Below are 25,955 nucleotides of genomic sequence, written 5' to 3'. Positions count from 1 at the left end.
GATGAAAATCACAAGTATCGATTTTTTTGTAAAGAGTCTTATCCTTCATCTTTAAAATAAACTCAGAAACAAATCGCTATCTTTATTTTTGTGGAAGATATGAATTTTTGAAGGATTAGGACATATATGCCCTACTATGCACGAAAGAATTAAGGCTTTCGTGAAGCATCAGAATTTTTAAATGAATTAAATGAAGAGAGAGAGAGAAGAGAGCACAGGAAGTTGCAATTGCACGCTGCTGACTTTAATATAACAATAACAGAGTGTGTTATTGAATTTTTATTTTACGTATGAGCAACGAAAGGTGCAGAATTTTTCTGGAATTTTTAAGAAAATGTTGCCAAGCGAAACGTTACAGCTGTTTCGTTTCTTTCCTTAGTTCATGAATAATCATAGAAATTTTATCATATTGCTGAGCATCATGATTATTCATATAGGCTAAGAGAAAAATAATAAGTAACAGATGTAGTGTGTCTGAAAACTCTCAAACTCTGAAACTAGTTTGAAAGCACATCAAGTTGCAAGCTTGAAATCAAATATAATTTTTTATACGAATTTACAAAGAAAACAATTGATCCAAGATTTCATTGTGTTCAAGAATTTCATGCATTTTACGGATGTTTAGAAGAAAAGAAAAACTTTCCGGAACTTTAAAGAGGTCAAATAGATAAATAATTAAAAATTATATTTTTAGTTAATTTTATAAGGAATTTACTTTATTAATTTTAAGTGCAGTCAACCAAGAGGTAAAACGTAATTATATATATGTTATTATAAATTATAATAATATTTGGGGGTTAATATTTGAATTGAAGAATGAACCTTTTACGTAATTACGTCAACATTCTGCTTCGTGTTACGAAACGTAGATATATATCTTTCGAGAGAGATTTCTGATGTATCTTTATGCATGTGCATGCACCCTCGTTACCGTGCTGGTTGCAATGATAGTCGATCTTCGTAACGTCAGCGAAGTAGAAGGAATTTCAATCGAAAAGCCGTGACCCCGTAATCAAATGATATCGGGATATCCCCCCATCTCTTCGAGGATTGCCTTTTCCAAACCAGGAAATTCATAGAGATTGATCGCGCGGTATGGACTTCCGGCCAGTGTAGTTTTTTTTTGCTTTTTTTTAAATTTTAAAACAGATCTGGCGCTAGAGCACACTCCGTCGCGCGCCGTTTCAGGCGGCATAAGTGAGAGGGGAGGGATTAAGGAAACAAGAGTAAATTAGCGCGTCGCGTGACGATTGCGAATTTTCAGGTCGATGGGAAGCTTAACTGAACATGCGCGCGCACACGCGACTTTGTTTTCGTGTATCGCGATAATATCGCGAAGTATTCCAAGATGCAGGACCGTGCCGTTGTATTACTAGTTTAAATCACGTGTGCCATCCGGTGGACATAGAAACTGCAGAAGTAAAAGATAATGGGATTTTACTTTTACGAGAATCCATATTTATTACTTCTCATTCGCTACATTCGAACTCGCCTTTTAATGTTTCAAAATTATTTTTACATTTAACAATCCTAGAAATCTTGTTATAAACAATTTCTCTGAAATTTTCTATCTTTACTAGTCTACTGTATTCGCCATTTTAAATTTTTGTTTTCAGATTTTTAGCCATTCGAAAGCCTTTAAAAATAGTTGAGCTGGATATTTCTTTTCTCAAGGGAAATCAGACGTGAAAGGTTTAAGCCTCGTTTATTTTGTTGCAACTTACTTGTATCAGCTTATTTCGCGTTTTATAACAAAGTTTGCTAATAAGAAAAAACATGAAGATCAGATGCGGAAATAGATACGTAATAAATAGATCAAGGAAGTAGCGTTTGTCCATTTCTTCCAAATTTTATTAAGCAGAAAGTTACACTGGTAGAAAAGGGGGAAGTGTTGTCAAAAAATATGCCCATCGGCAAATGAGGTACAAATAAATTCGAAATCTAATATATTTTACTCCTAAAAACACCGTGAGTTTTCTTTTAATGAAGGTTTTTTTTCCTTTTAATGAAACATGACGAGGATTTACATTTCTTTTTTTTCCACATTCATGATATAATCATCGTTTAAATTATGGCCCGTCTCGATCAAACTCTTGAACGACACGTTGAATTTGTCATAAGATAAACTCTTAATTTTTCAAAGTTTTGATAATGTAAACAATATTCAATGAAAAGCTACTTCACAATACTGACTGTAAGTTTCAATTGTTCAATAATAGGATTTTCCAGATACAAGATTAGGCTACCAAATAAATTTTAGTAAAAGATTATGACTTTTGAATTATCTTTAGATTTCACCACATTTACCTTGAAATAATATTAACAATTTATTTTTGTGAAAATAGAAAATTTGAAATTGGAAAAAATATGAATATAAAAAAATGTGAATTTTACTACACTGAAAAGAAATGTTCGTGATTCAAGTAAATATGTTATTAGTATTATTCAAGTAAATTAAATATTATAGAAGTAATGTGAATCTTTTAATACTAATTTCCAGAATAATTAAAGTTAATCTTCGTGAAGTTTATTTCTTCAAATTTGTGTCAATTTATTTCTCGCAAAGTTTTAAAAATTTTTTATATATCGACTAATAATATTCACACAATCTTACACTTATTGTAAATTGATATAATTCTAACTGTTCTTACTTTTGTTCGTAGTGAATAATGCAATATCTTTAAGATATAAGCAGACGTTTTGATGAAACCCTCTTTCATCGAGACGTCTGCTTATATTTAATTGAATATAAAAATTGGAACTAGTTAAAAACGAGCCTTGTTTAGTCATAGCTGAATTTTCGTGCTAATATATCGGGCTAAAATTAAATTGGTTATCAATTCAATATTGTGACACTACTATTCTTGTTTCTTTTATAAATGTTTTAACACCTAAAATTTATTTGGTGCACAGTTTATTTAACCTATAATATGAGAATCATACAAGAAATATTACACGAAGATCCAGTTATGACTGAACTTATTCAGTCTAAACTCGTCTTTAATTAGTTGTGTTTCGATACGTCGGCCTGCATTCTCTTACAAAAATTTGTATTTCTTTGACATTTTAAAATAATGAGTTTTTCCAGTTGAAAAGATATTTCGTTCAAGACATCTCTGATTGTGAGTTCTTCATTGTGCGAATGTCACGATAACTGATGAACGATTAAGCGTATCGCAAATACCAAGGCGTTGTTAAGATTCTACTCAGCATCTGTGGTTGTTGATACATGCCCACAAAATCCGGCAAGACCACGCGCTACTTGCCAGTTTGTGTGATTTTGTTAAATAGCATAAACATAATTGCCTTGCCTACGGCCTATGAATTTAGACATAAATTGGCAAATATGATGAAAATGGTAGGCATTGCTATATCTTCCATTAGCGTTATGATCAAGGTACGAATTGGAAAAAACTTATTACGTAGCAGAATAAAATCTAAGATTCAGAAAAATAACTTATATCGATACAATAAAAGACACATAAACACATTAATATATTAATATATTCACCAGCTAAACTTCAACGAACCTATATTCTTCAGTTAAAAATAAATATAAAAGTATATCCTTCTACATGTATTTTTATGAATATTGACATTCGTTAAAAAATTACCCAGATCAAAAAAAAAGATTTGTATCGGAAATTATTTGATAAAAAATAAATTAAGAATATTCATTGTCAGTGCGCTAATTCATTGATTAGGCTTTTAATAAGCATTTCTTTTATTAACGTTATTTTTTGTAAGAAAAAAGAAATTTTGTTTTAAAATTAAAATATAAATATAATTAATCGATATTAAATGATATATTAAATGTAGTCACATGTAATTTTTGGATTTGCAAGGAGATGAAATATACATTGCTAATTTTTTTTTTAAGGTATTCATCTTCATGATAAATCGCAGCTCTCTGATAAATAATCACCGGACGCTAAATGATTTTTTTGAGAGAGAGCTTATTCAAAACGAAAAAATCCGAACGATAATATTTTCGTCTCTACGTGCAACATACACCTTAACATATGTCACCGTTATGATGGGATTGCTCTTAACATATTTTTTGCCTCCGTATATTTTCATTATTCGCAATATCCGTCACTTCCATTTAGCTACGAATTATATTCTGCCTGTCAGCAGGGGGTACGGATACTTTTGGACCGTTCCCGATAATAGTTTGTATCATCTCCATTTGATCGCCGAAACGATTTTGGGAACGTTCAATGTCGTCACGGCATGCACTGTTCAGAGCGTTTTTGGTTTCCTTACCTACCAATTCGCCTCAACGATACGTGGCTTTCAGGCTCACAAATACTCTGCCTAATGAGAAGTTTTCGGATCTGTTGAAAACATCTATTGAAAAACATCAGAAATTGCTGCGATGCCGCGACATACTAGAAAAAGTCTATGGACCCATCATCTTTTGGCATATTGTCACCAATATTGTGCTTCTTTGGTGTGTGTGAAGCTGGCGTATCATTTCGTGGAAACTCACGAAATGTTGAGAGTTCTGGATTTATTTACAATAGTTCTATAGTCCCTGATAGATAAAACAAATAGTTCTGGCCTTTAAAGCGAAAAAAACGTATAGGACAAAGTGAGACGCCAGGTTCACACAGCGTCTCAGTTTGTCCTGCGTCATTTTCCAGACCCAATTCTTGTAGGATTTTAAAAGATCTATAGTTCTAGATGAGTTCTAGAAAGAGTTCTAGCGTTTAACATAGTTTATTTAATAAAAAAAACAAAAATTATTATAAAATATTTATTTTATAATATTACATAATAGAGTTCCGTGTACAAAAAAATATTTCTCCTTCAGTTCTGAATGTATCTTAACGCCTTCCGAAAAGTTCCGGTCGATTCCGTTATTTAATATTTAATAAAAAATTATTAACTCCCGCCAAACACGTATTTTGTCATATATGGGTGAGACGCTGGTCTTTATTCGAAAGTTCTGTGTACCAAAAAATATTTTTCTGTATGTATATATTTAGAATGATGATTTTTGTAATGGGGAATATACTTTGGCCAGTGGCCTAAATCTGATCTCGATTGTCACGTTAGAACAAATGTTATTCTAGTGATGATGCAAAAACCGATATATACGCAATTTTCACTCCTATCGGGATGGTCATGTTTACAAATGTAAGTGTTTAAATTATGATTGCCTATATAAATATGAATGAAAGCTCTTATGACCATGGAGTCATAATCAGTTTCATCGCTTTAATAAGTTCAATGCTCTAAAATATTATTTATGTTTTATTTCCGTTGATATAAGTATGAATCTAACACTGCCGAGCAAGAAAATGAAAATTGTGTTAAACAAAATCTACATATTACAAAACTTATTATTATAAATTTCAAAATAAACACTAAAACATAGAATTACGAAATTTTAATTATTGTTTCAAATACGTTAATTAAAAATTTATTTTATTTGTACGATTGATTTTTTGAAATTTTTATCAATTTTACTTTTTTGCAAAATAAAAGAACCTGTACATCGGCTAATAGTATTCACAAATTTACATTTTTTGTTTACTAATACTATTTTGTTTTTATTAATAGTTTATGAACACTACTATGTCCTATTTCTTCCTGTTACAATCTGTCGGTGATAAAAGCAGATAAAAATGAATCTTGAATATGACTCATAAACACTGGCAAATACGACGTTATTATGAGAATGTAATTAAATAGTACAATCAATGCTTTATTAACTTTTTATTATTACACTATTAATATTTAAAATATTTAAACTATTTATGTTATAATATATCAATAATTGTGGGGTTATTTTCCATCCAGACGTTTAACATATCATAGTTATGTTCACCAATGTAAGTATTTAAATTATAATCGGCTGAGAAAATTTGTGTGGAAGCTTACGATTTCTGATTGACAAGCAAACCTCGCGAAGTGAAAAATTCAGATTTTTAATAAAACTTGGCATAAGTGTAAATACATGAATTTGCAAAATTAAAAAAATATTTTTTTAGAAAATAAATAACGTATTTAAATAGATATATTTTTACTGTAAAACTTTGGTATAAAACATTTCTTGATACTTTGTTTGGTTAACGAGATATATTGAAAAAAGGCAAAAATCTTTTATTTGAGCGATGATTTCACCCCTTCAAACCGTTCTTTAGCAGTAACTAAAAATTTCTAAATTTATGTATTTACCTTCTTTACATTTATACCAAGTTTTATTAAAATCTGAATTTCCTACTTTGTGAGGTTCTTTTATGAAATACTTTCACTTTTACCATTTTTTGACAAAAAAATAAATTAGAATTGTTTTAAATAGATTTTAGATATTATAAAATTTATTCAAAATTATTAAAAAATTAACAAATATTAATTACTGTTTCAAATATGTTAATTAGATGTTTAATGTAGTAAAATTGATTTTTTCGAAATTTTATTGATTATTTATTTTCTGCACAGCACGCGCTTAAAAAATTCTCTACATTGTCTGATAATATTTACAGTTATATAATTTGCAGACATTAAATTCTAATTGTTTTGCTTGTATTGTAGCTCGTGAATACTACAATAGTCTATTTTTCTTGTTGCAATTTGTCGATGGCAAAGTGAGATAAAGATGAACCATATGTATGTCTTATAAATACTAATAAGCACGTAAAATTGTTATATTATTATGAAAAAATCAATGCATTATTAATATCTTTTATTGTTACACTGTTAATGGTTACACTGTTAATCTATATTATAAACAATAACTTTATTCGTTATTGCGTTTCTTTTTTATTTATCTCAAAAGGATGTTAAGATAATAATTGCACAGCATGTTTTTTTTAGCACGTAAATTTATATAAAGTTGAAAAATGAACAATTCTGCATGTTCACATGTGGTAATAAAATTTTCAAGTTACACTGACCTACTGTATGTATGTCAATATCATACATATATCGTAAATATGTCAATATCATAGATATACTAGCAGGAAAAATTTCAAGTGAATGAACGGGACCCTCTTCCATCTAAATGTTTGCTTATACCCTCAGGCCTCAGGCTATCGAAGCTTCATCAATACTGTAACGCTCGCGTGACATAGCTACCTAACGGCGATATACCGACAATGCTTTGATTGACAATATAGATTATAATCCTTGCCACAAGTAACATTTAATGGTAGATTCTTTGAAAAATTTGACCGACTTTTCCTTTTACGGCGAGAGAAAACGCTATACCTACTAAATGAAATTTTCTTTAACATTACACATAACTTTAATTCTTGAATTAATACTCTATTATAAAAAATATTTATATCTCCCATCAATTTAATAATAACAGTTTCACTATTTGTATCTTTACCATATTTTAGGTTTACGAAGAATTTAAACTATTCATCTTCTTGCGCTGCGCCTTAAATTATTAAAATAAATTTATTTAAACTTAACTGAAAATATGATTTTATTGTCTATTTGACTTCTCGGGATTTTTCTTTTTCAATCGTTTATAAATTAGAAAATTATTAATACCTTGGTATTTTCACACATTAAGAAAAAATCAAATTTAAATTAATCAAAGAATTTGTTGTTAAAAATATATGCGCGGTGGTTTTAAGGCATTACGTATAATTACTCTGGAAAATTTTTCTCGCAAGAAACTTGCGCCGCAAAGCTGTTATCCGGCAGTGCAATATGATGATCGGGTTGCCACTTATAGGTGCTGAATAAATTATAAGACTTATACAAAGCACAAATACTGACGATACGACAAGTAAAAAAAGTATTCTTAATTATTCAAAAATTATTGATGCCTGAGAACATTTTCCTTGAGAAAAATTTTCTTTAAATCGGAATCAGAAGATCTGATGTAAATGCAGCATGATGCGATAGAAATTTATACCGATTTATATTGAAATGTTGCAGCGTTTGACAATTTGGCGCGTTAAACGAAAGATCACGGCGAGAAGTAAAAATGCAAATGGAAAAACGAAGGACGATAGAAAGAATAAAACGAAAGATACGAATAAATATCATCGGGCTTTAAGATTGTCCTTTTCAGACATTCGCCGCCATTATATGCAGCTGGCGAATTCCATTATGATTTCACACAAAGCACCTTCATCAGCAATTTCTGCAGATTGCTTGTGAGAGAAACCATCGATATAGAACATATCAATCGCAAATGAGCTGATAATAACGATCGGCAATTAAGTAGAAAATTGATCGGCAGAAACCAATAATATTTACTTAAATTTTAAACTTGTAAATCGTAATCATGCAAAAATTTGATTCGTTTTATTACTAAAATAATTATATCGACGTAAGGTGATTATTAATGAATAATCTTGTAAGAAGAGGTACCATTTAAATAAAATGTTAAAAATACTAAAAATTATTCTTTTCCAATTATAGCAGAATCTTCTTTTCTTTTTCTGTTCATATCCGTGAACTTTTACATCTCGTAGTTTGATTGCCGCTGCCCTCAATTGTTATCCTATTCTGAAATTTGAGACATCGATCGATACGGTTTTTTACAGCGATAAGAGCCAATTATAGTATTAATAACTACGGGTTAACCTGAAGGGACGATATATTTGTAGAAAAATGTATGAATAACGAATAAAGGCACGCGCTCTCTTTCTCTCTCTCTCTTTCTCTCTCGAGGAATTCGTACGTAGGGTTCTGATCTAGATTCGCTAGGGCGCGAGCGCGAGGTTTTGGTGTTGTAGCAGCTCTTGTATGTAGGGCAACTCGGTGTGTTAGAACCGTCCGGCGTACTGCGACTGCGTGAGACCTCTCCTCAGGACAGTGCCCCGGTTTCGAATACCTTCAAGGTCTCGCTGGCGCGGCAACGCGACGCGATCCCACCCGCGCGCGCCGCGGACGCCAGGTGCTCGGACGCACTGAAAGCGGTAGCATCGCTCCTACCCCCTCGGTTTAATCGAGTTCTCCGCCGTTCGCTCGCTCGCCAGCCACCGTTTCTCGATATTTTTCCGACGTGACACGAACAACGAAGCACCAAACACATATCCACGCGCGATATCGGACGTCGAATGAAAAAAACATTTACGCATGATTGATGGCGAATCGCTGCAAAAACCCCCTTCCACCTAGCAAAGACGTGAACTGGGCCAACGGACAGTCAACATTGTATCGAGTTTAATTGCCATCATATCGAATTTAATTGTAGCGATGGCGTTAGACGTATGCGCACCAAAGGAGCTGCTTACCTTTCCCTCCCTCCGTCTCCAAATCTCTCGATATTCCAACGATGTCACGCGTTTCTTCTTTTCGTTTATAGATTCTTCGAACAACTTGTAATTTAATCAATGTAAATTTGATTGAACCTTTTACCCGTTCGTATCTTCCGTGAACGTCTATTCGCAACATTGAGCATCTTGATAATTAAACTCAAACAAAGTAAAATTCTGGAAAGTTTTCTATTTGAAAAAAAAAGTTTCCTGCCCGTTGAACTACTACAAAAAAAAAAAAAAAAAAAAACGAGATTTGGCAATTTCGATGTTGCAGATTACACAGCGCGCGTGTTCGTTCACGAAGAAACGAAGTTTCGCGGCTGAAATTGTGCGTGCATTCTCAGCGTCCCATCGCGTTTCATTATATGTCCTCGTATCGACACCTCGCACGCTGCGAACCAGTCACGATTTGACCTTCGCCTAAGCGCAAGCATCCCCGATTACGACGCCGCATCAGTCCACCCCCTATCCTCCACCCGCAGCCTCGGTTTATCGCCGGGTCACCAATTCCTACACGTTCATTATTCGCGAGACACCGAGACGCATGTAGATCGCACAGATGTGCAATTGCAAGTGTCCGTACAATCGGACCCTACATGTTCTCTACCTACGCGCGGTCCTTTCTCCAGAATTGAATAAACATGATTCGCGACAGCGCTGAATCTCGAGTCGCTCGGCAACGTATGTGCATGCCGAGTGAAAAGTTGGCGCGAGGGGGTACGCAACGGAACGAACGAGGGAGGTAGTGACCTAGTACAAGTGGCCGAGATGCATGACCCGAATACCGGCGCGGTACAGGTGTGCGCTGGCGGTGTGTCCTACTGGCCTCCACCCTCTTCGGGAGCACAAAGTGGTTTCTAACACGCCGTCGCGAGGTCGCGAAAAGAGGCACCAAGTCCCGAGGAATGCGTAAAGAGGAAACGTCCATCGATCCCTCCTTCCCCCATCATTCCGCGCGATATCGGTATTTAAACATCTTACCGCGAAAATTAAGCGTCCGTCGCAAAGTGTCCGTTGATGGGGTCAACCACCGATGATGAGCTAGCACCGACCTGTATATCGAGTGGGGTATATACAGCCTATTATGTAACTAAAGCAGTTCATCAAGATTGTAAGAACTCCGGCTATAATCTCAATGACAATACGCGGACGTGTAGATTTATCGTGCATGTCTCTGGTCGTGACATCGATACTTGGGATGTACAAGAATAAAGCGATCGCTTTATTAAGGTTACTAATTGTTTCATACACCACGTTAGTATTGAAAAAAATTAAATGAATAAGTATAAATTACGATCTGCTCTTTCTGCGGAGACGCAGAAAAAAAAGAGAGAGAACGACTGCTTTAGAGTTTTCCAACAGGTATTTCTTCAACCGTGCAAAATTGGAAATAATGGCACGGTGTAAGGTTTCAGTGGACATATAATGTCCACATGTAACTCACCGATTCGCATAATACGCAACGTGACGTGCCACATCCGTATATCTCTACTAGAAACGCAGTCTATCGGCGCCACCACATCCCGGCTACGTTGGCTAGATTTATACTCGTCCTTGGCAAGCTGCTTCCCAGCTCGAGAGCGCGTCTCCCGACGAATTTCCGGACAATAGCTGCCGCAAAGTCAATGTCGCAAGTTGCGAATTGTCGGGAACACGACGCTGTCTCGGCGCTTGCCTGAGACTGACGGAGCGCGGCAGCGTAGCGCTCGACTGGCGGATGCATCCACGTCTTCGGATCTTGTAAACGTCCGCGGGAACGGCAAAGTAGTGCCCGCAATCGAGATACGGGGAGGCGGAGCACGCCTGAGTGAAATCGAAACTAGATACGGAGCTACTTCCGCCAAGTTTGCAGAGAGGTCATAAGGTACCGGGAATAACGTGCGCCACGCGAAATTGCTTACCGCGAACACGATCAAATCCAAAAAATGTCGACGGAAAGAGAGTTTTCCGTTTCATAGTCATAGTATGTGTGTGGGAACGGAAGGCACCACCGACCACATCGATCGCAATGATCCAAGTCCGGAGATGTATCGCTGTAATAACTTGATAAAGTTCTCTGTCCTCAACGGGGATAGCTTTTAAATGAACATAGGAAGTCGTTAAAGTCGCGTAGTTTCTGAAATGCTCGGTCCTTCGAGGCTTTTACGGCGCGCTCTTCTCAGCCCCTGTCTCGCTGAAATTTTGTTACGGCACTCCGCGCGTGATGTATGTCATGCTGTCTGTCTCCGAAAGAATCACAAAGGGACGTATAAATGGCGTGTATTTTTCTCGTGGACCCAAACGCGCTATTCCTTAAAGAATCCACCGGTGGATTCCACCGACTATGAATAAATTTTGCACCGTGATGATGATTACCGCGCGTTTGCATGAAATATCAGCTACAATACCGACCCCTCGTCAAACACGCTGCATATCGCGTTCAATAACAGCGAGAGCGGCAGCCAAACAACTTCGTTAAGTCGGCGAAAATGTTTCATTGCGACGACACATTAAAGACTATAAAAATTAATAGACCGTTATATACATAGAGATCTGTCTGTCTGCATCAAGACCAAACTATGTAGATATCCGCCCGTCTGACCCAAATACGTAATTATCTTTTCGCGTGGCACGACCTTGAACGGACCAAATCTAAACTGGGCCATGTCTCTGTCTACCAGGTTCACTTCCAACGAGTCATCTGCTCGATCATCCACGGCTTTTTGCACCAATGGTTCAAGAAACTCGGGGAAAATGTCGGCATGTAAGTGAGACCCTGGTTCCCCTATCAAATTGATTCGGGGCTCCGTAAGAACAAAAGTAAACCTTTATCTCGAAGAGGCGGAGTAATCGAGCTGAGACAGAAACGCTCGAGGATAACGTTTCGATGCGAAAACGTAGACAATTTTTCGTTCGAGAGAACGCGCATAAGAGAGAGAGAGAGAGAGAGAGAGAGAGAGAGAGAGAGAAAGGGGGAAAAAATACTGCGAATGATATTAGTCTCTACCACTTGCAGTCCACCGAGAACGAAAAGAAGGCACACGCCATCGGCTAATCGTCCTCAGGTAAACTCCCCGCCAGTCCGGCGAACGCCAGTCCCCTCTGCCGCCGCTCTCCCAACCCCCATCAAGTGGGACGCCGACCTAGTTAGTTCACCTGTAGACACGGTGCCAACACACCCGTATCGCCGGATACTGGTCTGCCGGCGCGGCGCGGTGCGACGCGCGGTGCAGCGCGCAACATACCGCCGCCGTGTAGATATACGCGCAATTTTGTTTCGTGCAATCCTGAGGCACGCAACACGCGAATCCTCCGGCAGTAAAACGTTGCGAATTTTCCCTTATCGCTGCGCAACCGACAGCGCCGATATACTCTCGTTATACGCGGTCGATTACGTTTCTTTGGGGTCACGTTGCAACGACTCGCTCGGTGAAAACGGACAAATGGGGGGAGAGGGGGGGAAGGTTCACTATTCTACTCGCACGCGTTTCGGCATCGCACGTAAGGGCTCTCGGTACTGAAGAATGACAGAAGTAACCTAATATTGATCGTGTTAAGTCCAAGTTAATTGAGCGCGAATGAACCAATATTAATCCAGCGAACTATACTACTAACTGTTGTCGCTGATGCGAGGTCGCGTCTCCGGGGGATCGCTGCAAGGTCTCTTTCTCTCTCTCTCTCTTTCTCTCTCTCTCTTTCTCTTTTTCTCTCTCTTTCTCGGCAAAAAATTTAAAATCATATTCATTGGATGCGCCGCGACGTACGGTACGCAAGACGAAGAATAGATGCGCGCGGGTAACCGGGACGGGGAGACGATGGGTCGCGAACGGGGTCGAAGTCGGGGGGTTGGAGTGCGATCGGCCGATGTAGGCCAGGCGAGAGTGTTGGCCCCTTTCGCCTTGACACGAATACAGGTTATATGGATCTCGGTTTGGGTCAGCTTATCGGTGTGCTGCACTTTTGAAATTCTACGAAGCGGACGGGGTGTGTATGTGCAAGAATTCAAAAGGCGGAGACAATCGAGCCGGCCATAATTCGCAACACATGCATAGAGAAAATCGTTACGAGCCTTCTCTCCGTAGGAGGAGGAGGAGGAGGAGGAGGAGGAGGAAATCCGTAACGCGCGCGACAGTTATTCATATAACTGCCGAATGAGCGGGGAATCACTCCTGCGGTTTTCAATCCATCCTCCGAAGGTTGCCTCGAAGTCTGCCTTATGTCCCGGTTTCTCGAATTAATTTCCTCGACTCTTCGGATTTCCGACGCAAGATTAGGCAAGATTATTGGAAAGCTGCAAATTTATACCGCGCCGTGGAATTAGCAGCGGAAGATTAACAAGCAACTATTCCAGAATCTCAGGCGAAATTTTTTAATTCACTTTTAAATTCTAATCCCTCGTGGTCTCTCGCGCTCTACACAATCCTGGCACGCCGTCTACGCGGAGATCGGCGAGACGTACGACTTCTCTTCAACTTCTGAACACGTTCGATGCGCAAACTTGCGAACTTGCGTGCACGCGATAGAATGTTGCACATAGGTACATCCGCAAGTTATATAGACAGCTCTCTGACATATAGTCAAGGTGATCGCAGCTCATTTCACACTATTATGTACACAAGAGATTATCGACTCAATTTATATAACTCGACGTGCACAAAGCGTTCCAATATGATACATGCGGAAAATATCTCGGGAGGAACTTGTAATCTTAATTTCAAAGTCAAACTCGTCGTTGAATTCCGATCTCGATCTTCCATTACGTAAATTTCGCGAGATTTTACTCGCTAGCATTTTATGTGCAAATAGAACGTAACGTTTACTTTTTAGTGAATTTTTAGATAGTCATTTTTAATAGAGTTTAACTCTATCATCTTTGCGCGATTATTCGCTATAAGTTATCTCGCTAACAGAGCCTCGAATTAAGACACGCCCGAGGTAAAACTTATTTGATATTCATTGAAATTCACCTGGCCTAAATCTCATTCCGCGGAAAGTCTTTCGTCCGCAATCGCCTACAAATTATATTTTGGACGTTTGAATTAAGGAAAAATCCAGATTACTTCCAGAATTTGTTCAACGTTCAAAAAAATATTTTGCATTTTATCGCAATAAAATATTGTAGCAAATTATACTTTTTGTAGAGAAAAGAGCAAAGTGCTTACATTTTTAATCAAGTTTTACAAATGGAAAATCCTTGATACATGCGGATTTTGTTTACATTCAGGAAAATTCTTACAATAATATTAAATTGTATTAATTTACCGAAATTGAATAAAATTAACGAGAACTTATCATTTCACACCTATAGTGGTTTTCTCGTTTCTTATTCGAGAAACGCACGTTGAATCGCACGACGCGCTGTATTAACTTCAGATGTTTTACGACAACGCGCATTGTTCGCTTAATAGCGCGTTCGTAATTACACGGCGTCCCGATGGCGACATTTCGCGCTCGCGTTCGATTACAAGACGATACCAATTGTGTACACGGTGCTGGAACCCACTGTGCTTCAGCTGAGGAAACATCGTGGCGTCGTTTCTCATCTTCTTACATTTGTCGCGCTCGTTCGGTCGGAAATCCCGTCGAGGCCGCGGCCAATTCTGCGCTTCGCGCATGAGGAAAAAATAGACAAGAGACAGTATAAATCAACTTTTGTCTTCCATGCATTTCTATCCTGATGCGATACAGCTGCTCCCGTTGCCGATAAACATCGTTCGGAACAACATTGCTTCTCACAACCTCGTCGTATTCTCGATGTTTAGTTAACAACAGTAATTACGCAAACAGAGACATGGGATAAAAATGACATTTTTTTTTTAATAAACTGCGAACGCCTTCCACTTTTACATCAGCCCGATACATGGGTTTCACAAACTTTAATTAATTCACGACGTTACTTATATGGTAAACTAATTTTAACTTGTTTAGAAAGAACACAATAAAACTGTCGACGAGACAGTTTATACAATAAATACCTTGATCTAACTTTAGACGACCCTTGATTTATTAACAACATTAATTAGCGAAAACTAATTTTAGTTGGTGTGAAAGCAGACGAGTCGATAATGGAACACGGCGATACAGTATTGAGCACCCTTCTTTTTTTATTGAGCCTTACGTTTTGAACAAAAACTCAATCTATTAATAGTACAGTTAGTACACTAGAAGCTAATTTTATATTATTTTCTCGCGCCATAAGAATCCACGGATTTAATGCGGCGCGCTACTTCAGCATATATAGAAAAAGTTTCTATGCTATCGACAAGTGTGGCTACACAAGTACACCAATTACATCATAGTCTGGGAAGGTAGACAATCGCGGCGACAACAAAATCCGCAAATAACAGGAAAACAGCCGGTAAATAAGCAAACAGAGTTGATCGAGGAACCTTCGAAACTACACTCAATTGTAAATCGATGACGTTACTGCGGCACTTGGCGTCGATTGAATTGTCAATAAGACGAATGGCATCGGGGAGAGGACATCCAAGACAACGCTCGACTTCCGTCTGAAGTGTTTCTATATCAAAACTCTCCGTTATAGATACTTTAAAGCACAGAATTTCTAATTTTCACAATAAATTATCGTCATTACAACTACAGACTCGTCGATAGACGAATAATTGAAATAACTTTTGTCGTCTTTGAAATACTTTATCACTTCCGAACTAAAATAAAAATGTATCGTGCAATTTTTTACTTAAAGTTACTGCATCGGTCGTTGAACAATCGTAAGTGAATGTTTAAGAGAAATATTAAAATAATAAGACTTTGAAATAACAAATTGCAAATTGATGTTTTTTACAATTTTGACTAACGTGTCATCTTTTTACTTGAAAATATAATGATATCGAGTTCTTTTCATTTTCATTGAGACTGATGCAACGAATGGCACTTGCAATATGCTTAAAATGCCGTTTTGTGATTTTATTGGTTACACATTTTATAACATAAAACATCTGTATTAAAAATTGGAATAAAAGTAGATTGGAGAAATGTACGTGGGTTACGACGAATCAAAGTGCCGGTTATCTCGCTTCTTTCGCTTGCAGATATATAATTGAAATAACCTATTTTCCCACGCTTGTTTAAAGTTGAGCAATAAATAGTCTATTCGTTTTCTTTTTCCTGCAAGTCCATAATTAAAGCAACCTCATTTCCCCTTATAAATCCGTAATTGAAGTAACTCTATTTTTAATGCTGGTACGATTGGACGACCTGCCGAGCATTTAATATTCGGTAACGAGAGTTCGAAGTGAAACGCGCGGGTTATTCCAAAGGAGGCGCGGAAGGGGAGGAGGAGGTCACGCTTCTGCGGGTTTCCACTAAATGACATTGATGAACACGGTAAAAGTTGCTAATAGACGCTACGCACGGTGCGCGGCGCGTGGCGTGGGAGAAGAGTGTCTCGTGGGAAAAATTCGAGCACGGAATGGAAGAAGGAATCGAACCGGAAGAACCGCGGAGAGCGGTAGCTCTCTCTCTCTCTAGTTTCCGACGGGGTGAGTGAAAGAGCCCCGCATAACGGAGGGTGCGGGAGGCGGTCACTTCGGGGCGTTCACCCTGTGCCGCGCATATACACACGCACACGCTCGCATCTAGAGGCGCACTCGATGCAGCCGCTTCTCCGTGTGTGCGATGTATGTGTTTGTGCGGTACAACAACTATCTGGAATCCCGCGCTTCGACAACATTCGTGAAATGCCTCCGTCCTTTGTGGCCGCCACATCAAGCCGGACTCGACATGCTTTATGATAGTCTTGTACGGAAGATAAAGAGTTTAGTGGCCGCGCCCGCATAGCGCGTCCGACCGAGGGAGTATTTGCGATACGGTATCCGAGCAATTTAAATTTTATGAAAATTTCAAATATCCCGAACAACGTCGCACCGGTATTCCGTACCAATGCTCAAGAATTAATCGATACAGCCGGGAAATTAGAAGGAGGGAGTGCAAAAAGGCAGGCATTGATCCTCGGCTACATCACACCGGTTGTCGCGGTATTGGCGCATCTCCCTTCCGATACAAACAAAAAGCGACTTGAGCGAAATTTATGCCGGACGAATTTCTGCGACCGTGATTTATCGGCATGCCCGGCGAGAGGCGAGTTAACTCCAGTCAGTCGCGCGATCCGCTCTGGCTCTGGTTACCGAAAAACATTTCGTCCGCAACAAGATAGGCGCAAGAAGGTGCGGGCATTGATTAACGATAGTTACGATTTTGTATAGCCGCTTTATTACAACTATTTGTAACTCGGGACTTTGCGCGTCGAGGAGAACACACTTGCCACTTTGCAGCCCCCTCACGGAAAAACGACCCGGTTCGACCCGCTGAGACTTTCGCGTCTCTGCTTCTCACCTCCTCTCCTCACCGTGACCCGAAGCATAATTGATGATACTCCCGTTATAGAATTAATGTTGAGGCAACCGATTTACTTATGTCGAGACTCTCGCTCGACGCCCACCCAAGGCCGTGAAAGCGTGATTTGTGGCGAGGAGAGAGAAAGAGAGATGAAAACCTCCTTCACGCGGTGACCAATTGACAAGAGCAGTCGATAGCAGTTTCTTTCTTTTCCAGGTATAACCGTGAGAACACGCAGACATTGATATTTCGAGCTTAACGTTAGCACAGCTTTCTCAAAAGTAGAACGCTACCTAAACGAATTATTTAATACCGTATTATTCAATATCGAATAAGAAAATACAAATGCATTGATTGGAACACTTTTTTAAGAAAATAATTTTTTAATATATATACGTGTATTTTTAATATATGTAATATATTTAATTATAGATAATAATACAATTAATAGAGTAGAAGGTAGTATTATGACTTTTGTAGATATAAATGGACACTCATAATGTTTCCGTTAATTAAGTGACGTATTCTAGTGATTATTGATGAAAGCGTTTGTTTAATAGCCTGCCGTTATGCAATAACGCTAATATATCAATACACAATAACCGATATTTGTCACAAGGCATTTTTACTTTTGAGCATTCTGAAAGTTTTCAATATATTTTTTAGCATTTAATTATACATTATTCCTCATTCTTTTTAAACTTGAGTGTATTATCACACGAATGTGTATAATCCCGAGTGTTTTTTGTTATTTAACAAACATTTCAACATTTTATTCGCAGCTGTATACATTTCGAGCCATGCCAAGTTACACAATAGCATGGAATTTTGCTAATGCAGCCGTTTGAGCGTACTGAACGCTTCAACAGATTTAATTCGACCTCTTTCTCCCAGTTTTCATATCAAAGTATTGTTTTCATATCAAAGTTATTTGATAAGTTTGTAGTTTTATTGCTAAAATCTATAATTTACATTATTGTACTATTTTCAGTACTGCAATCTGTATGCAAAAGAGTCGTGTGTATGCACCTTCTAAATAATTTCATATAAATTTATTTATTTATTTTATTTATAATTACATACATATATTGTGTAGTTATACTACAGACGTCGGTCATATCACTAAAATTAATAAAGCGCTGTAACGTGATGGTGCTAAACGGGGTCGCATTAAACAACAAAAATGTAGTTTTTACGAGCGGATGGATTATTATTCGTTCAATTCGCGGTATTTGGTAAATGTGATTTTATTTACGTTGAGCTTGCGGTCTAGTAATCGGCTTCGAAAGCAGGTAATTCGATTTACCGTGTCGTTAGTCCAGAATCCCGAGATCGCTGCTAATTTCCATGTCAAAGCAAAGCGGGAAGCGGTTTCTCTTCTCGCTGCGTGCACGAGAACGCGCGCGTGCGCGCGTTAACGCATACTTTTATGAAACATCATAAACATGCCATAAACACGTTAATATTTCGTGGATGTTTCGAAGGCATTCTTGACAAGGAACACTTGAATATTTGCGCGAAGAATTAACTACTGTTAAATGTGTCAAAAATTGCTCTTATCTTTATCTTCATAGCGCCTGCCAAACGTTAATAGTTAATTACTCATCATCGTTACTTATCTTTTCTTTATAGAAATATGTCTAGACAGCTTATAAACATAATGCATTGATTCAGCAAATATTTATTAAGAGTGTATGGATTATTATATCTCACAACATTGTCAAAAATATAAAAATTTCACAGAATGTTCTAGTATTACGTTTGAATAACTGTAAAATTGGAGCACAATTCACTTATTGATTTCAAAGTTATTTAATTTTTTATTTATTCTTGATTTTTATGTAAAATCACGTTTTGCATTACTTATTTATAAATTGATGGGAAAGCAGCATTACCAATTAAATCAAAATTTTTACATATATTAATAAAACTATAATAAATATTCGTGCGAAAATTCATTTGGATGCATTTACTAATTTAAATGTTATTTGTTTAAAACTGCAACGAAATATAATTTTCGCTGCAAAAATCGTTATAAATCAAATTTGCCATTGTTTTCTTCTTTTCATCTAGCTTCGGGACTAAAATTCGGGCATTTGCGACCAAAATTTTTGTCTCGTTGATTAGGAAAAAAAAAAGTAGCCGAAACGTTCTAAAGAAAATCAAGACATTTACGAAGTTCGATGCACCCCGCTCCTTGTAAGGAACAGCCACGTCTCTGTCATTAATTACTACTTCAAATAGTTCCGTGAGAAATGCAATTTCCGCGAAGACATTTTTTGAGCGTACGCGAACGTCTTACAGATCTGTCGCGTCCGCCCTGTAAATCGCTTCGCTCAATAAAGCGCCAGGGAGCGAAAATTAAACGTGGCTCTCATAGAAACGAGATTGCTCCTCTAGAGAAAGCTCTCGCAACGGAGTCTCTCTCTTTCTCTCTCTCTCTCATCCAAGGGGGAAACGAACGACTCTCTGCCGAAGTGACTCGCGCCATCAGCTTTATCGATAACGACCTATTAACGCGGGACACAATAGTCACTTACACCTTCGGCGCACACAGTCACATTCTACTTTGCGTCTCGTAAATAATCGACCAGCCGCGGTATTAAGCGGCACTGGAAGCCAACGTAGACGGTAGACTATACCGGGATCGATAGCGCGAAATTCGTTGCGTATTCCGCGAACGAAAACGAAACCGGCGCGTTAGCGCGTCGTCATTGTCGCCCCGGCCGGTGCAAAATGCATCGGCATGCGCACACGTAATGCCACGTAACGTTCGTTTTCTCGTGACGAACCGCCTGGTTCGACGATCGTGAATTCTCGATGAGAAACAGGGTCAGATCGTGGCGAGGGTGCCCTCGGACACATACGACTCGCCTATCGATCGGCAAGGCGCGTTCGGCAAGAAGTTCGTACTATTTTATCTCTTAACGTGCATTACCGAAAATTCCACCTAACGCTCGTTAGATCACGCTCGCTTTATATTTTACGAAAACGTGTTACGCTCGAGCTTCCAAGATTTATCTAGGAGGTGCTTTCCGTTATTTACTCGGAATACTGAAAATCTAGTAGTATATGCAACGTGAGCTATAGATTTTCAATACTTCAATACTCGCGGTGAATTTCGGAACTCAATCTAGATAGGCTCTCGCACGGCCGCGTTATGCGAGCAAACGAATGTGAAGAATACGGCAATACGGCAAAACGGCATTCTTTTACATTTGACTGATTAAATTCCCCGTTGTGCGGCCATGCAAATTTATTTGAATAGGCTTTCAGCATATTGGAGAAAAATGCACATTGGGAATCTGATCTTGGCCAACGTGGATCGCCAGAAGACTCTCGGAAAAACGTTGAGGGTCGCAAAGTTTCTCCTTTTGTTGAGAGCAACCAAAGCAAGCAAAACTATTGGGTGCGCAGAGCAGTGGCCTTCCCCAGATGAAGTGTTGCCTGACGATCGGCTTTGATCGCGGATTAATCGAATGGACGCGATAGCGAGCGCTGGTGCTTAACCCGGGGGATAATCGAGGGAGAATCTGACAAGCCTAATAGCGTATTTCCGGTAAATATCGATAAAACGGCATGTCGCCGATAGGAAAACGAAATCGTAAACACGCGCCTTCACGTCCCCGTTTACGATTGCGCGCCTTAGGACCATAAGTCTCGCTGCCGTAATTATACAAATATAAATGTACAGCGTGTGACGTATAGACACACCGCTGCTTTTACGTTCTCGCCTGGAGCGATTACAAAAGGTAACGCTGTTCGCGTGAAATATTGCCGCGAATAAATATTTTTAGAGCGGGTTGAGCTTCTCGTGCGAGCAAGACGAATAATCGTAGAGGACCTCTCTGTACAGGTAATGAGTCTAGGACTCGTCGCGCGGTTCGGCTACCTTGCCTCCGCGCTTCGCTCTTGCTCCTCCCCTCTTCCCCCCGATCAGGCGTTTGCTAAATGATCTTTACTCTGCGCGAATCAAGTCTATTGTCGACATTGTGAGGAACAAGCGATTGGAATTTTCTGAATAAAGTAAGTTGTTCCGTTAAATACGCGTGTATTATATCACCCGGCTTCGCTAATTAATCTAATCTACTTGAAGCGCCTTCCTCGCCCGGAAAGTACGCAATCAAACGCCGTTGTGCATTTCCGCGAGAGCATCATGAATTTCTAGTGGGAGATAGAATATGTGTCTATATTTAGACAATAATGTATATATAATATACATGCGTACATTGAGAGAAAAATTTTTTTCGTAAACAAAATACGTTTTTTTTTAAACCATATATTTTGATGCAACCATTTGTTTATTCTGTAATTAAGTAAAAATATTTACTTTTATGTAAATAGACGTATTACTTTAAGTATATAATTTTGTATTTTTACATTCAAATAATGATTTTACAAATAAACTAACATTATTAAACTTAATTAAATTGTTTTCTCAGATTAAAAAATCTGATTAGCTTGAGTATTAAAGCAGTAAATATTTTCTAGAACTGCAAGAAGAAATTAATTGAATAGCATTTCTTTGTTTTATTTACGTAAATATTTCAATTAAGAAATTTTTAACTTGACTTTAGGTAAATGAGCTATTGGGACCCACCGAGGAATTAATTTTTTTGTGTTAAATAAAATTTTTTTGATGTAAAATATTTTTTCTCTTAATGTACATACAGTTTTTGCCAAAAATCTTAAGCACTTTATATATATTTTTTTGTAACGTTTATAACTGGAAAAATTTAAACAGAAATTAAAATGTGGAATTAAATTTATCCTTTGTTTCACACAAGAACCTTTTAAATTTTTGTACAATACCAGTAGTCAATATAAAATAATATAGATAAAAGAATAAGAAGCTAATTTGGCTAAGATTGTAATTATAAATATTATTATATATAAATACGTTGTAGATATATTATCATATAAATGTACATGTGTGTGTATTTTCGCGCAACTGGCGAAACATGCGCTATACAGATAAGTCTGGCAAGAGCAGAAGACGTTCTCCGCATGGTTGGTCATACATATGCCGCATTCACTTTATGCGACACGCGTTGTGTGGTATAAATTAAAATTGCAAATGCCTCTACTTTTGTACACACTTACATAAGCTAGAGATAAAACAAAACGGCGCGTTGTATGGCGTACAATCGATAATAATAAGAAAACAAAAGCTTCGGAAAATTTTGACGTACAAGGTCAAAGAAATCAGAAATTAGCTGTCAATTACAAATTGCTATTAATTAATGTATAAATTCCTTTTATAATTTATACCCGCCTTTTTTTGCCAGACATTTTTATATTTTTTACACATTTCGAATTTATTTTATTTTTAGAAAAAAAATTAAAGTAATCCGTATACAAGATATCACTTATAAATTATTTAAAATTAGTGCAAATATGTTATTAATAATTTAGTAAAATAATTGGATTTAATATTGATTTCACGGATTGATTTTACAGAATTAGTGCACCAATTCTTTAGCTTAGCCCTCGATCAAAACGTACAAAAAATACTAGCTTTCATGGTGCTTACACCACGAGTTAATTGAAAGCTCATACACAATTCGTAATCGGATCGACGGTGCGTGCAAACCGCGCGACTCGCACGCGCGTATTAACATTAACAAGGCAGTTATAGTTAAAACAGAGTCACGACGCGATTACGACGATCCGCTGATTTTCTAAAGAGAAGCACGTGTTTTCTCTTCTGTTTTCCCTCTTCTGAGGCGTCAGCCGCACTCGTGACACTGTTCGTGGAAATGCAAATATGCCGTTTGTTTGCTGAAATTGCGATCGGTGCCGTAAGTCTGCGACACTGTGGATTGGGCATCCATCCGCTCCTCGCTCATCGGTATCGTCGACACCGACGTGCGACGTGAACGTCTAAGTTTCGCGCACGATTCGCGCTCGCTTTTCGCACCGCCTCATAATTCATGTCTGCCGTCGTTAACTTCTCCGGGCGCTGTTATCCGAGAGCGAGGCGATTACTCGCGATTCGGCTGTCGAATCTCCGAGAATTGAACGGCGAGAGATTCGAGAGCTGCCTCGGAGAGTGCGAACGGCGGCAGAGGAGGGAAAGAGAGACGCGAAGGGATCGATTCGATAATACGAAGGGAATGCACCGCCATCCCCTTCTGGCCCAGCCACCACCAGAGCCCCCCTTGCTCTGGTCTGGAAAGGAGGTTGAAACGAAGATTCCGCAACGTCGAGTCGGGACGTACGAATTGTACGCATTGTGATGGCTACTTAATTGCCCTTGAGAATCTCTCCCTCTTCCAAGCGGAGCGCACTCGACGCTGAAGGGTGGCTCATAAATATTTTTGTTATGCTCGAAGGAGCATTCCTCGCGTAGGGATAGGAAGTGATTTACAAGTCACGATAAAACCGCGAGCAACGCTGATTAGATCTACTGACGAATGTGGGAAAAAAACCCGTGATAAATGGCATGCAATTTAAACAAGATAAAAATTCAATACGGAATTATCAATGACTGAAATACGACATTTGAAAAAAACATTGCTGCATCTTTTGGTTAGAGATTTCTCTTTAATAAGTTTCTTAGGAAAAATTTAAAAAATTAATTTCTAAATTAATTCTAAAATTAATAATTATTGTTTTAGTTTTCGGATTAATTTTAGACACATTAATAGAAGCTTTTCTCGCTAGAAATATCCAAGTTTTATGATTTTAAGTAGAAGCAACTCTCGAAGCACAGGAGGAAAGTATCTCGATTCTAGATAATAAATTTCTTTTTTACAAAAATTAATTGTTAAATTAATTCTAAAGCTAATAATTATTACTTTAGGATTAATTTTAGAAAAATGATTAGAAAGCTTTCTCGCTGTAAATATCAAACTGTATGACTTTAAGTATAGAAGGAAAGTATCTCGATACTCACGGACAAAGATGTTGCTCACTAAGGTGGCCGGCAGGCAGAAGACGATGACGAGCACGTCCGCCACCGCGAGATTGACGATGAAGAAATTCGTGACGGTCCGCATGCGGGGCGACCGATAAACCACGGCGATAACGCAACTATTGCCGATCAGGCCGACCACAAAGACGACGATGTAAGCCACGCAGTAGACCGCCGACATGGTCATGCTGTGCCTGTAAAGCCGATCGGGCGCGTACTCGATCGCCGACAGGTTCTTGCCGCTGGCGTTGAACAGCCCGTGAACCTGATGATCCTCCATGGTGACACGCGGCCCCGACGTCGCGATCGCCTCCGTGATCAGGCTGTTGAGATAATCGCCGAGATCGTTCCTCATCTGCAGCAGGGTGCCGGTACCCGGCGGCGCGGTCCCGGCGACTGTCGTGACCGGCACGTTGCCGTTGTTACTCCTGCGGCGCGAATCAACGTCGAACTCTTCCGAGTCTGGTAATCGCAGGGACGCCATCTCCAGGAGGGGAGACGGTGGCTGCAGCATCGGGAACTTGAGCGTCAAGTGACGGATCGACGTTTCGACCATTAGCCGAAACGTTAACGCAGCGTACCGCCACCGCCGCTGCCACCGCCGCCGTTCCTCCTCCTCCTCCTCCTCCTCCTCCTTTTCCTCAGCGCGCTCGCCGTCGTCGTGTCGACAACCCCGACCAACCTCGGCGGACGCCTACGCGACCTTCCCGTCCGGGGTGGATCGCGGCGGACCACCACGTCTCGTCTCGTTTCACTCGCCTAGCTTCTTCCGTAATACGGGCTTTCCGGCACACTTCGGTCGCGCGCCGATCGGCGACCGATCTGGCTCGCGAACGCGAGGGGATTCGCGCGAACGGATCCTGGAAAACGATGGTAACTCGATTGTCGGAAACGATACCAGGGATACGGGGGAAGGAAGCGAACTTCTGGCGCGATCGGATCAAAGATATGGCAGTTGCGACGAGCTCTTTGAAACCGGCATCGATCTCTCGGGAATCGCGGGGTATTTACGCGCGTAAGATCGGACGCTGAGGAACACGCGCGGTCCAGCCGAGCGCGATTCGCACGGGCGCCAAAGTTCATCCGACTCCGAGATCACCGGAGGTAATCCTCGATCGAGGGTTGTGAAAATCGAAGAGAGCGAGGATTTAACGAGGGGGTAAACGATCCGGGCCGAGTGATCCGTCGTGCGATTTGGGCGAGGGTGAGGAGGGAGAAATGACTCGTAACGAAGTGAGGAAGTAGAGTACGAAAGCGTGTGTATTTGCCGCGGCCGGGGGATGCTGAGCGACTAATGGGTCTGCCTTAGAGGACGACCGCGAACTGCCGCGAGATGCACCCGTCGCGGCGAGCTGTCTGGCGATGCTCGACGACTGCGCAAGCGTTGTCCAGCGGCACATGCGAATGTGCACCCGCATGCGAGTGTGCTCGCGCGCACTATATACCCACAGCCGCTGTACGAGTAAAAC

General features: G+C 39.2%; 1 protein-coding gene and 1 pseudogene across 1 annotated transcript in view; one reads left to right on the top strand and one right to left on the bottom strand.

Annotated features, from left to right (window-relative positions):
* LOC105202687 (neuropeptide SIFamide receptor) overlaps window positions 1–25,955 on the bottom strand; it is a 56,105-nt gene extending 30,150 nt beyond the window's left edge. The window contains exon 1 of the mRNA XM_011171307.3: window positions 24,469–25,955. Coding sequence (XP_011169609.1) covers window positions 24,469–25,042 — 574 coding nt within the window. The 5' untranslated portion in view covers window positions 25,043–25,955. The remainder of the gene's footprint in view (window positions 1–24,468) is intronic.
* Window positions 3,810–4,557, top strand: LOC120359153 (annotated as a pseudogene).

The sequence above is a fragment of the Solenopsis invicta genome, chromosome 12 (assembly GCF_016802725.1).
Source record: "Solenopsis invicta isolate M01_SB chromosome 12, UNIL_Sinv_3.0, whole genome shotgun sequence".
NCBI lineage: Eukaryota > Metazoa > Arthropoda > Insecta > Hymenoptera > Formicidae > Solenopsis > Solenopsis invicta.
This window is presented reverse-complemented; position numbering and strand designations above follow the sequence as displayed.